This window comes from Teleopsis dalmanni, chromosome 1 (genome assembly GCF_002237135.1).
Source record: "Teleopsis dalmanni isolate 2A chromosome 1, ASM223713v2, whole genome shotgun sequence".
Lineage (NCBI taxonomy): Eukaryota > Metazoa > Arthropoda > Insecta > Diptera > Diopsidae > Teleopsis > Teleopsis dalmanni.
The window spans coordinates 113,760,723-113,775,658 of NC_051846.1; the positions used below are offsets into that span (position 1 = coordinate 113,760,723).

The 14,936-nt window shown below is 33.0% G+C and overlaps 3 protein-coding genes across 3 annotated transcripts; 1 reads left to right on the top strand and 2 right to left on the bottom strand.

Annotated features, from left to right (window-relative positions):
- Positions 1-1,469: 1,469 nt before the first annotated feature.
- LOC119665598 lies at positions 1,470-2,201 on the bottom strand. Its single transcript, XM_038074823.1, has one exon. It carries the CDS (start codon positions 2,199-2,201, stop codon positions 1,470-1,472), a length of 732 nt encoding a protein of 243 aa, XP_037930751.1.
- A 2,513-nt stretch (positions 2,202-4,714) lies between these two features.
- LOC119687843 (anaphase-promoting complex subunit 7) lies at positions 4,715-7,014 on the top strand. The gene is made up of 5 exons (XM_038102360.1): positions 4,715-4,932; positions 4,983-5,484; positions 5,549-6,207; positions 6,260-6,540; positions 6,595-7,014. The coding sequence occupies exons 1-5, from the start codon at positions 4,861-4,863 to the stop codon at positions 6,845-6,847; spliced, it is 1,767 nt and encodes a 588-aa protein (XP_037958288.1). The 5' UTR covers positions 4,715-4,860; the 3' UTR covers positions 6,848-7,014.
- On the bottom strand, positions 6,876-7,548 carry LOC119687853 (DNA polymerase epsilon subunit 3-like). Its single transcript, XM_038102372.1, has one exon. The coding sequence runs from the start codon at positions 7,451-7,453 to the stop codon at positions 7,079-7,081; it is 375 nt and encodes a 124-aa protein (XP_037958300.1). The 5' UTR covers positions 7,454-7,548; the 3' UTR covers positions 6,876-7,078.
- Positions 7,549-14,936: the final 7,388 nt, after the last annotated feature.

Sequence of the window (14,936 nt, forward strand, 5' to 3'; positions counted from 1 at the left end):
AGGAATGCAAAAAGAAATATGATCTTATGCTGACGTAGTGTCTGGAAATTGGTTACATACGAATTCTTTATTATTAATATTATACAATTGATATAAGTACGCTAAATAATATATTAAAATAAATATGATAATATTAATTAAAAAATATATTATCCGCTGACACCAGTAAATCCGTTGTTAACTTATACATGGGAGCAGAACTCAACGATGTTCTTAAAATCCTCGCTAGTCCAATTGCACCTGATATGTTTACATACAACGAAATTAAAAATATGTTAATTCATCATTTTGATGGTACACGGAATAAGTACGCTGAAAGCATCAGGTTCCGACAAATTAAACAAGAGAAGGGAGAATTAATTTCTAAGTTTGTGCTTCGCTTAAAAGAAGGTGCTAGATTCTGTGAGTATGTAGATTTCTTGGATAGAATGTTGGTGGAGCAATTGCTATATGGGGTTGAATCTCGCAATATTTGTGATGAAATAGTAATTAGAAAACCAAAAAATTTCACTGAAGCGTATGAAATTGCGCATACAATCGAGCGAGCGCAAAAAACAACAACAGACGTCAAGGGTACAGAGTTAGGGCAACCAAGTGAATCAACATATAAGCTAGGTTGCGCTCCAGTAAAAACAAAACGTATTTTTAGTGAGAATCATGAAAAAGCGATGCGGATGACAAAAGAGAAAACAACGAATTGTTATGGATGTGGTGGTCAGCATCTCAGAAGAGAGTGCAAGTTCAGTAAGTCTAAATGCTTTGCGTGTGGGAAAGTCGGTCATATTGCTAAAGTATGCAGAACGAAATTAGATCAAATAGCAGAGGATGATCCCGAACCAGTTCAACAAATACTTAGTATTAATGCACTCAAGGCGGCGGCTCAATCTAAATCCAGCTTTATAAACCACTTACAATTTGCTAATGTTGCTAGTACTTCTGTATTAGTAGGTAATGGATACGTTTCCTTGCAAAGCATTTGATTCACTTTGCACTTATATTCTCCACACTGGTTTAATAATAGGTACAACCGGTATTGCCCATTCACTAAAGGGTATTGAGCGTAGTGCGCCTTCATCTTCCAACTTCTTTAATGCTGCTTCCATCTTAAGTTTTAGTGCAAAAGGCACTTGTCGATATCGAAGAAATTAAGGTTTGCTTGAAACTGACATTTGTAACTTCACAGGATTTCCCTTGTAATCTCCAAGATTTCCATCAAAAACTGAACTGAAGTTCATCACTTCTATTGGAATAGTTGATTCTATATTGCATAAATTGCTGGTTATACTAATTCTCAAATTGTTGAACCAATTTCAACCAATTAGAGCCGGACCATCACCCGCTGCTACTAATAACTTTAGTTTCTTTATGACATTCCCAAACGAGACTGGTACTTCTGATTCTCCACTCAGTTTAAGATTTTTTTCTGTTCCCCAAGTTCTTAATTGTACTTGACTTAATTTGGATTACTTTTAGCGAACATTGACAATAAATAAAAGATTTACTCTGTTTAGCCTTCTCCAGCTATTTATTGCTGGCTTTTTGGTTTTTGCTTTTTTTATGCAAACTCTCTCAATATGTCCACGCTTTTTGCAATAATAACATTCCGCGTCTTTAAATTTGCACTGATCTGACTGATGATTTCCTCGACAACGATAACAATTCTGAATATGGTCTACTGGAGCACGAATATGTTTTACCTTGTTGCTTGAAATTTTATTCAAACCTGGCAGGCTGGCTGACGTTTTAAGTTCCATCGCATTTTTTTGTGCTGGTTCTGATGCAATAGCTTCCTCCAGCGCTATTTTTAATGTTAACTGGTCATTCGCCAGAAGCCGCTTTTGTAAATTCCCGTCGCGTATGCCACAGACTAATCTGTCTCGTAACATTTCATCTAAATCATTGAAATTGCAGTCTTGGCTCAATTTCCTTAGCGCTGCCAAAAATTTGGTAATTGATTCGTCTTCTTTTTGATCCCTCCTATAAAATTTAAAACGTTGAATTATTATATTAGCTGCTGGACAAAAATGACTCGTCAATAGTTTAGTTGCCGCATCAAATGTAAATTTCTCATCTAATATGTTAACCGGTGTGGCAACCGATTTTAATATTGTTTCCATCCCACATGAAGCTAGAAAGATAGCTTTTTTCTTTTTTGCATCTGTAATATCATTAGCAAAAAAGAAAAATTCTATTTGTTCCATATACGTCGGCCATTTTCCTGACGCCACGTTAAATTAGCTTAAATCTCCGAAATTCTTCGCCATCATTTGACATTTTTTAAAAATAGTCTGCCCACAAGAAATGTTATATAGTTATATAGATTTACAATTTAATAATAATAATAATAATAGTTTATACGGCATGGCACGCTTACTCCTTTGATCACAACGACGAACAACAACGCACTTCGTATTTTACCTTTTTTACCTATTTCTTTATACAGGGTTGCCATGATCGAATATACTACATTCCCAAACAATTTGCTTGGGAAAGAATTTGTGCAAAAGTGGGGAAAAAAACTCCCATTCCCATATTATTCAGAATAGCAAACTTGGAAATATGGAACAAACGCCCATTCCCATGCAATTCAGAATAGGGGTGATTAACTATTTAATTTATACAAAATGTAATTTGCTTGCATTATGTACACATATGCAAGATTTACTATTTGCCAAAAAAGAAAATTTGACAGATTGCAACAGTGACGCCAATGTCTCGCTTAGCGGATATAGGCCAGCATGCATTCCTTTTAATTCTGTATTCAAAGAATTGGAATTTAAAAATAAAACACTGACATAAGTAAATTTTTGTAGGTACTCTCGATGCAGAGAGAAAAAAGCAAGTTGTTTCACGGATTTTTTAGATGTTGTAAATGCAGCAACAGTTTCTTCTGAAGATTCGAGCAATAGTGAAGAAGAGCAGGTAAAATGTAAAAACTTTGAAGCAACTATAGAATCCATGAGCAAAATAGATTTTAAAAATCACTTCAGATTACGACGAAATACAGCGGAAGTAAATATATGTTGAGGTATCCGTGATTAAATTACAAATTTAATATATTTCTATTGTGCTTCTCAGAATCGGAGTATTTGTCTGATACAGATTGTAGTGGTATTAAATGTGTAAGCAGAAAGTCTGTCTAAATATATCTTTGATACGTTGGTAATATGATAACTTATAGCCAATTAGGAAATCTCTTTAAAGTCTCAGTTCCTGCGGCATGTTCAACAATGAAAACTGTTACTAAGTTTTTGATAAAATAAAATAAATAGTATAAATTGTTATGTTTTGATAATTAGTAGTCAAGTGTTATGTTTTGACAATCAGCAAAAATAACATAATACAAGCAAATTACGTTCTGTATAAAAATAAATAATTAACATAGATTCAAAATTTAAAAAGATTATAAATAACCCACAAGCTAAGGCTTTAAATTTTTTATATTTCGTTTAAGATTTGGAAATTTATTGTTAATTTCTTATGTTAAGAAGGAATCAATAAAAAATGAAATAAAAAAAAAATGGCTCAAAATTAAAATGAATACAAAATTAAGAATTATGGGAAAAATGCTGAAAATTTCAAAATAAAACACTAAAATTTTTTTTTTCCATTTTTCCAATTTATGAAATTTTTGAATTCTGTTTAAATTTTTATTTACATATAACTTTTGACATATGATTGCAATATTCGTTGGAATTTTCAATGAAGGTTCACAATAGTTCGCTTATTGCGTTAGCAACACTCATTTTTCACTGGCCGATGTGTGTGTCCAGTATACATATACGGGCTGAGGTACAGAAAATAGTGTTGTTGTTTTGCGTACATTTCGGCCAGTATAGGCCAGCAACTCACTGTTTTTTTTGCCGTACTTGCGAGCTATCGAAAAGGCCTGATGTTTATCAAACGGACGAACTAAAAATTTACAAAACATTTCCCGTTTAAATCTTACTTCATTTTATAACAATAAATTATGTGAAAAAGGTGTATTTCTTTTAATTAAACTTATATGGCGCTTACACTGACCGAAAATGGCTCATTAAACCTTACAATATAAACAGAAAACAAATTTTTTACTTCGATTAAGTACTAATGATACAGAAATGCTAACTAATAATACGCATCATTGGTGAAGGATGCGTATTAGTGGCGAATGCGCATCCTCACGCATAAACAGATTTTTCGAAATTAAATTTTAAAAGTTAGCCTACACAGAGAAATACAATTCATCATTCACCATTTAAGTACTGTCGTATAAAAAAAAATTCGTAGTAGCTTCGGTTTTTGTTATTAATAATTACACATCAAAACGGTATTTAATGATATTATATCAAAATTATTTGAGAAGCTGTTATGTTTTGCACGCTCGAAAAGTTATTAAGAAAATATATCATTATATAAGAAATATTTAAAACTGTTTTCTTTTTATTTTATAAAAAAATTCGTTTCTACAAAAGTTTCGTTAACGAACAAAATAAAAACCTGTAAAATTCATATGAAAAAAGCAGTAAAAATTAAGAACTTATTGAATATATATTACATGATTAGCCAACTAAACGGATTTAAATGTTTATATATATATTTATCAAATTTTCTTTGTTACAACACATATTTTGTTTATATGATGCGATATTCTTTGATATTCTTTAAAATCAAAGAATTCGTTTAAACGAATTCTATTGTGAATAGTTTTGTAATTTACGAAATTGACAGATCTTATTTGAGTAAACTAAAATCACTGGAATTGAGAACTGAAGTTAATTTAATATAAACAAATTAAGGAATATCGAATAAGTGTTTTAATTTGTATTAACATAAAACCATCTTCTGATTTTTTTAAAATAATCTTTGGTGTTTTAAAACATGGAAACAGTACTTTTTGCAAATATCAAGAAATTGTATGATAATGAGCTTTATTCCTGTGTTATTCCAACGGTATAGTTATTTCAATATCAATTTGTTTTCATCTAATATTAATGTTTCAGGCAAGTCTGTTGAGTACTTTGTTGCAAAATGATCGCACAATTGCTACACCGGAGTTAGAATACCAGTTGTTACTTTACAGTGGCAATTCATATTACCAAGAAAGGCGGTACTTTCGGCTGGCAGCCAAGCAATTAGATGCGGCTTTATTACTACGTAAAGCTATGGTTCGTTGTAAAAATGTACATCTTCCATCTATAGAAAGTACTTATAATCACTTTAGCGAAGTAGAGACACGTTATCGTTTAGCTATATGTTATCGCGAAATGGGAGAACAAAATTTGGCAACTGCAGCATTACAAGCGGTGCCACAAAAAGCGCGTACTCCGAAAATTAATATGATGCTGGCTAATTTTTTACATTATAGTCGCTCTGCTAATACTTCTGAAGCGGTACTTTCATATAAGGATGTTTTAAGAGAATGTCCATTAGCACTAGATGCAATAGAGGAACTGCTAAAGCTAGGAGTTGATGGAATCGAAGTAAACTCACTTATTGTGAATGGTGTGTTTTGTTGAAAAATTTAACTAATAAATATACTTAAGTTATTTTATTTTTATTTTGTTAGCGAGTTGTGTGCCCAAAAATATAGAATGGTTAAGTAACTGGATTAAGGCGCATGCACAAATGTTTGGGCGCAAACATCTAGAAGCGTCCAAAACGTTTCAGTCTATTAACGAAAATACGAAATTTCATCAAAATGAACAATTACTTACTTTAATAGGAAAATGCTTATACTACCACGGCAGTTTTCCACAAGCACAACATTATCTAGAAACCGCTCTCATGATTAATCCTTATAGTATGGACGCTCTTATGCCGTTGGCTGTAGTATATGAATATAACCAAAAATTACAAGAGTTGGATAAATTAACTGCACAACTTACAAATATTAATGAATTTTCATCAGGTCATTGGTTTGTTCTCGCTCAGTGTTTTTATGGTGCAGGAAAATTGGAAAAAGCTTCTTCATTTACACATAAAGCCATATCTGTTGATTCTCGAAATACAGAAGCTTGGTTGTTACGTGGAAAAATTTGTTTGCAATTAAAGCGTCATAAAGATGCTATTTCCTTCTTTAGAGCGGCACAATGTTTGGCAAATTATAGATTTGAAGTATATAAAGGGCTTTTTCACTGTTATGTAGGTTTAAGGCGTCTAAAAGAAGCACAAACAATGTGTGCCCTAGCTGTTCGCTATTTTCGAAACTCACCAAGAAGTTATGTTGTATGTATCATGTGCTGTTAAACCAATTCTTGACTTAATACTGAATTCTTAGATGTTTGCTCGTACATTATTTCATTCAACAAATCCATTGGCTAAAAAAAGTGCGAAAAAGTTTGTATCAAAAGCATTGGAGATCGATGAACATTATGCGCCTGCTGTTGCTCTAATGGCTGAAGTCTGTCAAGCGGAAGGGGAAACACAGCAAGCAATTGCTATGCTTAAGAAGCAGGTAGTAAGTTATCCTCATCACAAGCTTTTTACAATGCTAGGTGATATATTAAGCTCTGAAAAAGATCTTAATGGCGCATTGGAGTATTACACAATTGCTTTAAGGTAGTTGTTTTGTTTTAACTTAGTTTCAATTTCTATTATTAATCCATTTTATAGCATGGAACCACAGTACCATAGAGCAGTAGATGGCGTAAATGCATTAGGACAAGCATCACGATCATCTGCGAAAGATAGTGACGCAATAAATAATTCAATGGCACAAGATGAAGAATGGCCTATAGAATGCGACGAGCCGTCCATGGAAGGAGTGGAGTTATCATCGCCAGCTATTGCCCATGATGCCGATGGCGAATCAGATACGTTTTCAGACCCATTTTGGCAAGATGTTGATGCTGAACTAGTAACTTAAACCAATGTATAAAAAAATAAAACAACTGTTTACTCTATCGATACTAGTATTTCACATATATTTCTCATGTTTATTTCACAACTAATATTCAATACTAATTTTTACTTTAAAAATTACTAACAATACGTTACACAAAATAAATCTAAGAATGGTATATTTGAAAATAATTGATCCAGACTCTTCCTTCCTTTTAAAAAAAGGAGAATCTACTGTTAACATCAATTAAGCACTTCAATCCTTGTTTCCATCGTCAGTCACTAGTTTTTCATCTGACTCAGCTGAAGTATTTTTTTTTGCTTTTATTTCTTTTTTGTCTTTAACTAACTTCCTGTACGCTTCTAGATCTTTCGTAAGTTGTGGTACAAAAGACTCGAACTCCAATTGCGACAAAGCATACAATATATTTGCAGCTGTTATCGTTTTGTGATTTTGTTTATGGGCCAGAGTAGTTGAAGTTGATGTGAGATAAATTACAAATACTGATGCAGCACGAGCAATGGCTTGACGAGCTTCTTTACTAACATTAGATCCCTCAGGTAAAGCATCTTTTATTAATCGCGCAACAACAGCATTAGGAAGATTTAAGTCTTCAATTCGCTCTACCATATTTTCTACAGAATTCCCGCTTAACAATTTGTGCAAATTTTCAAAGTCTTAAAACAAACGCAGTCTCGAGAACAAAATTGATTTCAAGTTGCCATATCAAAAAAAAAATTTAATCAAAGAAAACCTTTAAAGAATGGAAACTATTAAAATATTGTGTAAATTTTCTTTTAAAAATCCATTTTCTACAGCACATTGTTTTGTCAACAATTGTGGTAATGTCATTCGCGTAAGTTCTTTTCAATTTTGTAATTTACAATGAAAATGACAGAAAACTCGATTAAAATTTATTTTGTTCGAAGACAATATTAAATAAATCTGTTTATTTACGTTTTTCATATTGTAAATTTGTGTTCTTTCAACAATTTTATTTAATAAAGAAGTAAAAATATAAACCATCTCCAATCTACTTAAGGGAAAAAAATTCGAATGAGCTCTTAAAGAAGATGACATCCCTTATCGGCGATAAACATTTCTACGCGATTCCACTTTTGAAAGGAAATGTTCATGAAACAAAAATCCAAATAAATGACGAATTTAACTATAGAAAGATTATAAAGTTCTTTGATGCCAATAACAAAAGCTACTACACCTATCAGTTAAAAAGTAGCAAAGGTTTAAGTGTGGTAATAAAAGGTATAGAACATTTCGTACCGAAATCTGATATAAAAGCAGCATTGGCAGAAGCCGGATTCGAAACAAAGTCCATCTCTAATACTAAAAATAAAAATAAAATACCTCAACCAATATTTAAAGCAGAACTTGAGCCAAACGCAAAAAAACTCACCAAAGGAGAAATGCATCCAATTTACAATCTTCGCTATCTTTTACATCGAAGGATAACAGTAGAAGAACCCTTCAAAAAGAAAGATCCAGTACAATGCACTAACTGTCAATAATTTGGTCATACTAGAACCTATTGCACATTACCCAGTGTATGTGTAATATGCGGAGACCTACACAAATCCTCCATATGCCCAAAACCTAAGGAATAGGCAAATGCAAAAAAATGCAGCAATTGTAGCAAAAACCATACAGCAAATTATAGGGGTTGTACTGTATTTGTTGTAGTTAAGCAGAAAACTCATCCCAAAAATCAATCAAGTAATGTGCCACCCAAAAATTACTTCTATGAACAAATAAGCATTGCCTTTAGTGAAAAAATAAATAGAAATAATAAATAGAACAATGACGACTCGAAATACGAATAATTAACGAAATCAATCGTTGACAGTTAACTGAAAATTTCGTATGTACTTCCAAAAATCGTTCACAATAGACGAATTTTTAATGTTGGTAACCATGTGATTTGAGTTGCTTATTAGTTACGCAATTTCAAGATGGTTGGACTAAATAATCCTGCATTGTTGTTGTTTCATTTGTTATTTTTAAAATAAGCAGTTGTTATTTTATGATATGCTTACCAAAGAAAAGCCTATAATAAACATTTTACAGATTTTATTACGAAACATTTCCCTTTCAAATCTTTTAGGCATTTAAATTAAAAAACTCTGTACTTTTATTCCCATTTTAACTATATATACACAAACAAAATTTTTTTTTATATTCGAACGAATGAACTATATTGGTGTGAACTAAAGAACTGCAATTAGTACTCAATACTCCAGTCATTGGTTGCATTTCACTTATTTTAACTATCTTTTTCGTATACTCAACTGCACTTAACTTATTCGTAAAACTAAATGTACATAATATAAATACTTGTACGTCAGGGTCGAAAAAAATCACCGCAGTTTACAATTTCTTGTAAAATGCTATTCATTTTTAACAGTTGTCAGTAAAGAAAATTTATATTTACACTGAATAAACTATATATTTATATAAATATATAAATATACATTTATATTTGCAACTAACTTAATGGTCATGCGTCCATTAGTATTTAGTGCGTCTTCTCAGAAGCAAGAGAAAAAAATAAGTAATTACGTGTAAAATAATAAGTGCTTGCATTGATAACAAATTGGTAATGCTGAAGTACCACATTGGTAACCCCGAAAACAACAAGAAACGACATTAGTTATTTTGAGCCACCAAGTTGCAACATGAATATAGACAATGAACAAATGAAGCAGCAACTTGAACAGCAGCAACAGTCAATAAAACAACTATACTTATGGCATTCGAAGAATGTGCATTGATTTAGGACTTCGGCGCAACTTTAGCTGAAATAAACGGGGTACAAGCTCCCAATGGAGCAGAGCACTGCGACCAGATTGATCTTTTGTGCTGCAACTGACCCTAACCGAACAGAAGACATTCCGCTTTTCGAATGAAAGCCAGAATGTCGTCCGTTGAGGACCTCCTAATGTCAGAAGAGAGCAGTCCACCTCCCAGTCTCCTCCTCCTCGCCCAGATCAAGGCGGGGCAGAGAATGTGACTGGTACTCTCGTCTGCTTCTAAACAGAGTCGCCAATCCGTCTCCTCTGACAGACCCATCTTATTAAGGTGATAACGCAGACCATGGTGACCCGTTAAATATCCCGCCAGCAATCTCAAGTCTGATCTGCTAAGGAGGGAAGCCTTGCCATAACTATATGGGTGAACCAGCTCTTTAGTCGAAGGGTTACCTCGATTGTCGCGCCAGTAGCGATCTCTCTCGGCTAAGATCCATTTATCAATTAGATACCTAGTTGTAGACCAACGTAATTCACAATAGGGTTCCGGTCCACAGATTTGAGTGGCAGAACCTGCCCTTGCAACACTGTCGGCAGATTCATTATTCTTTACTCCTGTGTGACCAGGCACCCAGCAAAGCGTCACTTTGTTTTTGTTTGCTAGCTGCTGCAGCACATCGAAGCAGTCTAGTAAAAGCTTTGAGAAAAACCTCCAAGAGAATAGAGCTTTGACTGCTGCTTGACTATCTGAGTAAATACAGATGAGGGCGCCTTTCAACCCGTAGTTTAAGTTGATACGAGCCCAGACCTCGATGGAGTGAACCTCCACTTGGAAGACAGTGGGCCATATACCCAGCGCTAGCGAGATTCTGGTGTTAGGACCAAATATTCCAGCACCAACTCCTTTTTTGGTTTTTGAACCATCGGTGAACCATGAAATCACTTCTGGTTCTGCTCCAGGAGTGCCATTTTCCCAGTCCAATCGATCGGGAATGAAGACTTCGAACTTTCTACCGAAGCGAAGTTCCATCTTAATGCGATCTGTCCTATCGTAGATTTCTATGCCAGGAACTAGTCTGCAGATAGAGTTTTGACTGTCAAGACTTCCGTGCATATTGATATCAGGGTGTAGCCTAGCTTCACTCAGGGCTGCTGTCCTTTTAATGAAGAGGTGCAGGGGGGTAAAACCCACTATGGACTCCAGTGCTGACGTGGGACATGTTCTAGTAGTTCCCGTCATAGCTATACATGCAAGTCTTTGCAGTTTATTACATTTTTGTATTGTAGCCTTTTGTTGTGCCTTGTTCCACCAAACAAGAGCTGCATAGGATACAATGGGTCTGACCATTATACGGTAGATCCATGAGAAAATTCTGGGACTAAGGCCCTAGGTTCTACCATATGTGTTCCTACATGTCCACATGACCCTTTCGCATATTACTGGAGTAAGGAATTGTATCACCGTCAAACAGTCCGTGGTCGAACCCATCTATCTTGATAAAAAGAAGACAGGTAGATGGAGGGTATATGTTGATTATCGCAAGCTGAGCGCCAGAACGAAACCCGACTGTTATCCAACACCGTACATTGATAAAATGTCAGAACGACTTCATGAAAGTGCAATATTCTCTAAGATTGACATTAATCAAGCCTATTATAACATTCCTATTAACCCGGAAGATATTTACAAAACTGCTGTCAGCACTCTAGTGGGAATGCTTGAATTTATCGTAATGCCATTTAGGCCAAAAAAACACAATTTAAACGTTTCAACGCCACATGAACTTAATCTTACGAGCCACATCATTCGATTTTTTGTTATTTAGACGATTTTTTGGTTTTCTCCAAGAACACCACCCAGCATGAGCAGCATTAAGACATTGTGTTACATAAACTTCAGCAAATGGATTTCTAAGTACGAATTAGGCGTTCCATCGTTACAATTCCTTGGTCATCACATTACTTTAGACGAGACAGAACCTCCAGAAAATCAGGTAAAAGCAATACGAAATACGAAAAGGTTCAAAAACGGTTCATCAAGTGTAATCTCGAAAGTGTGATCAGTGAAGCGCAATTTTTTGTTTTTATATGTACAAAATTTTGTTTCTTTTTGGGTAAGAAAGAATAGAAAGATAGTCAGAGATAGTAAACAGAGGCACTTATTCTATTCTTCATTCTTATTGCATACTTACTAAATGATACCGTTTGCAAGGGTAGGCAACATTTCTGAAGTTAGTGCAAAGTCTTTGTTTTTGTATATACTTTCCGTAAAATATATGATTGATTTTGTGTGCATCTAATGCAAAAGTTCTTCTAAATTATTATAAATTTGATTTGTGATGATATTTTATACTGGACTCATACAAATATGTGAGATTTGTCTATTATGAGGTGACTAAGCAAGCACTGGCAGTAGTGCAACCATTGTTGTTGTTAGTGTAAATAGTATTAATATCACTACGTTTACGCGAGCCCTAAAATTTTTAGTGAGGAAGCGGAAAAACAGCGTGAATGGGAAACCAAAATGTTGGAAGAGCAGCGTAAACATGATGAAAATTTGGTGCATAGTAGCAATGAGGCAATTGAAAGTACAATCAAAAGCCTAATTGCATCCCAGAATCTAAATTAATTAAAATTGTTTATTTTTTATTCTCTATTTGAAAATCTTAACTTTACCGTACTTGTCACTTTATATTTAAAACGTTTTAGTTTAGTTTAAGATTTTTATTTTCAATTATTTAAATTTGTCATTAAGCTTAAATTGTTATAAATATATTATATTATATATATTATATTGCTAGTTATAAACTAAGGTACATATTAATTAAAAATTGTTTTTTCTTCATTATTTTTTAATTCCTTCTATGTAGAAGTGGACATTTTCTCGCCAAGTACGCGCATGTATGATCTCACATGAGATGTCAGGACGACGAATTGTAAACATCCAGGTCTCTCTTCTTATAAAGTATTGTCCATCTTCCTTTCAAGCGACCAAAGTCTTGCTCCACAACAATTCGTGCTTGATTCAAATATAAGTTGAAGAATGTGTCTTCAACAGTTAACTCGTCCCTATAATTTTTCATAATCCAGTTACAAAGCGGATAAGCTTCATCTCCAATAATATAATAAGGAAGTTTAGAAAGCATAGCTGCATTTGAGGCGTTATAAATTCCGTCGATTTCCCCATGACTTTCAGGAATTATTGTATTATGGTTTTTGTATAGAGAACTGTCCCTAAGCACTGATGCATCGTGTGCAAAGCCATGATTTTGTGCTGTGATATTTCTAAATAAATATTGATCATCCACAATAACTTGCACTGTAATGAAACTATAAACCTTTCTGTTACGAAAGTCTGCAGCACCGATTTGTGGGGGTTTAATTGGCACATGAGTGCCATCTATAACACCAATAATATTTGGCAGTTTCAAATCTCGAGGCTATGTTTTTACATTCTGATGCATTTGATACTCCAAATCCCTTTTCAATTACACGGTTTCCAGCGCAAGAAGCAAGTTTGTGAACTGCAATAGCTACTTTCTTTTCAACAGACAACCCTTCAACGAAAGTATTTCCTGCTGGTGCCATTTTATCCTTAAGCAAATTTATAAGCCTGAAAAATATTTGCCGATTTATTTATGCCGATTTTTGTTCATCGTCATAGAACTGCAGAACTTCAACAGTCTACCACTCCGAATTTCTCTTCCCTTTGCTAAAAGTTTTTATTCGTGGTGGAAGCTCAAAACAAAAATGCATTCTAAATATTTTATGAAAAACTTTATAAAAACACTTACATTCATTAAAGCCTCATTAGCAGAACGTAATGTCATTTTATTAAAGAGCTGTAAATGTTTTACGGGATTTTTTTAAAATCTCCATTGTTGCTTTATTATTTTTTTCTACAATTTTGGTTATAATATTTTTTTTTTTGCAATAAAAGTCAAACAATTTGCAGTTTTACTCTAATCATTTTTAAAATGTTTAAAATCAACATTTCTGTTTACCGTTAAACAGCTGATTGCTTTTAATTCTTGTGCATAAACGCTCTAAGAACAAATTTTAAAATCAGTTTTAAAAGTGATTTTAAAACTCGCGTAATCGTAGTGTATGTTCGGTAGTGAAGATAGTAAGTATTATTATTATTTAACTTCTAAAAAAATTAATTGAATCAAATATTTGGTATTTAAAATATTTACATTGTTGCGTCAGCCTAGATGGTTTGACTAGTAGTTTTGAATGCCCTACATGACAACCGGTGGCAAACCCGGTATGCTCGCCGGTTTTGGGGTTGGGTTCTTGGCTATTAAATACTACTGCTGACATTCAACAAAAAAAATATGCCATGACTTACTTGTATTCATTTAAGTAACTAACAAATAAACTATACCTATAATTTAATGCTTAACTACCTTCACTTTATATATATTTTCCTTTTTTTTTTCTATCCATTTACCAACTATAAATAGGTAGGTTAATAACTAATAACTATAACTAATATATTTCCTAAAATTTAAAACTGAATATGCAATCCTAATTCCTTATAATTCATTTTTTTTCTTTTTTGCTTTTCTTTTTTTCCCTTCTTTCCCTCTTTTTTTTCAATTTAGTTCTAATGAACTGTAAACCATCACACACTACTGACCAACTTTAAAAACACCAGAAAAAAATACCTATCCAACTAAACATAATGCCCTTCATTCACTTTTCGGTATGTTAAATTTAAAAAAACATTTGTCGTAGAAGATAGGCATTACTTTATCTTCCTTTGAAATAATAACACAGGCCGCCGGTGTGCTTAATGGGACCTCTTCACTACTGGGAAAACATTCGGTTTTCCGTTTGAAAAATGTATGTCCACAAAACCTTTTTTTTCCTTTTGTATTAATTAAAAATTAAAAAAAAAAATTACAAATAGAAAAATAAAGAAACTAAGGGTTAAATAAAAATAATTTTTTTTAAATTCACAATAAATATTATTACTTTGTAATATAATCAAAAAAAAAACAAAATAAAAATAAAGATAACAAAAACTAATGATTTTATAAAAAAATTCTTAAATTCAAATAAATATAATTTCGTTGTAATTTTATTCACTAAAGAAAAATAAAAAAATTAATTTACAATTGCAAAATAGAACAAAAAAAATGTTCTTTTGTTTTCTTTTTTTTTTTATAAATTCTGCGCCCTCACTGTATTTCTACTAGTGCTGTTCATATTCGAATTTACGAAGTATTCGAAGAATTCGAATATTCGAATAGTAAACGAAGTCTTCGAAGTTGGAAAAAACTTCGAAGTTTTTGTGAATTTTTGTTCTCGAAGTCTTCGAAGTGTAAGTGCAGTGAAAAACTTCG

Excerpts from the sequence above, each read along its gene's own strand:
- LOC119687843 (XM_038102360.1), top strand. The coding sequence starts at position 4,861 with ATGGAAACAGTACTTTTTGCAAATATCAAGAAATTGTATGATAATGAG. Across the intron at positions 4,933-4,982 it reads ATTCCTGTGTTATTCCAACG|GCAAGTCTGTTGAGTACTTT; the intron begins GTATAGTTATTT and ends TTAATGTTTCAG. Across the intron at positions 5,485-5,548 it reads AAACTCACTTATTGTGAATG|CGAGTTGTGTGCCCAAAAAT; the intron begins GTGTGTTTTGTT and ends TTATTTTGTTAG.
- LOC119665598 (XM_038074823.1), bottom strand. The coding sequence starts at position 2,201 with ATGGAACAAATAGAATTTTTCTTTTTTGCTAATGATATTACAGATGCA.
- LOC119687853 (XM_038102372.1), bottom strand. The coding sequence starts at position 7,453 with ATGGTAGAGCGAATTGAAGACTTAAATCTTCCTAATGCTGTTGTTGCG.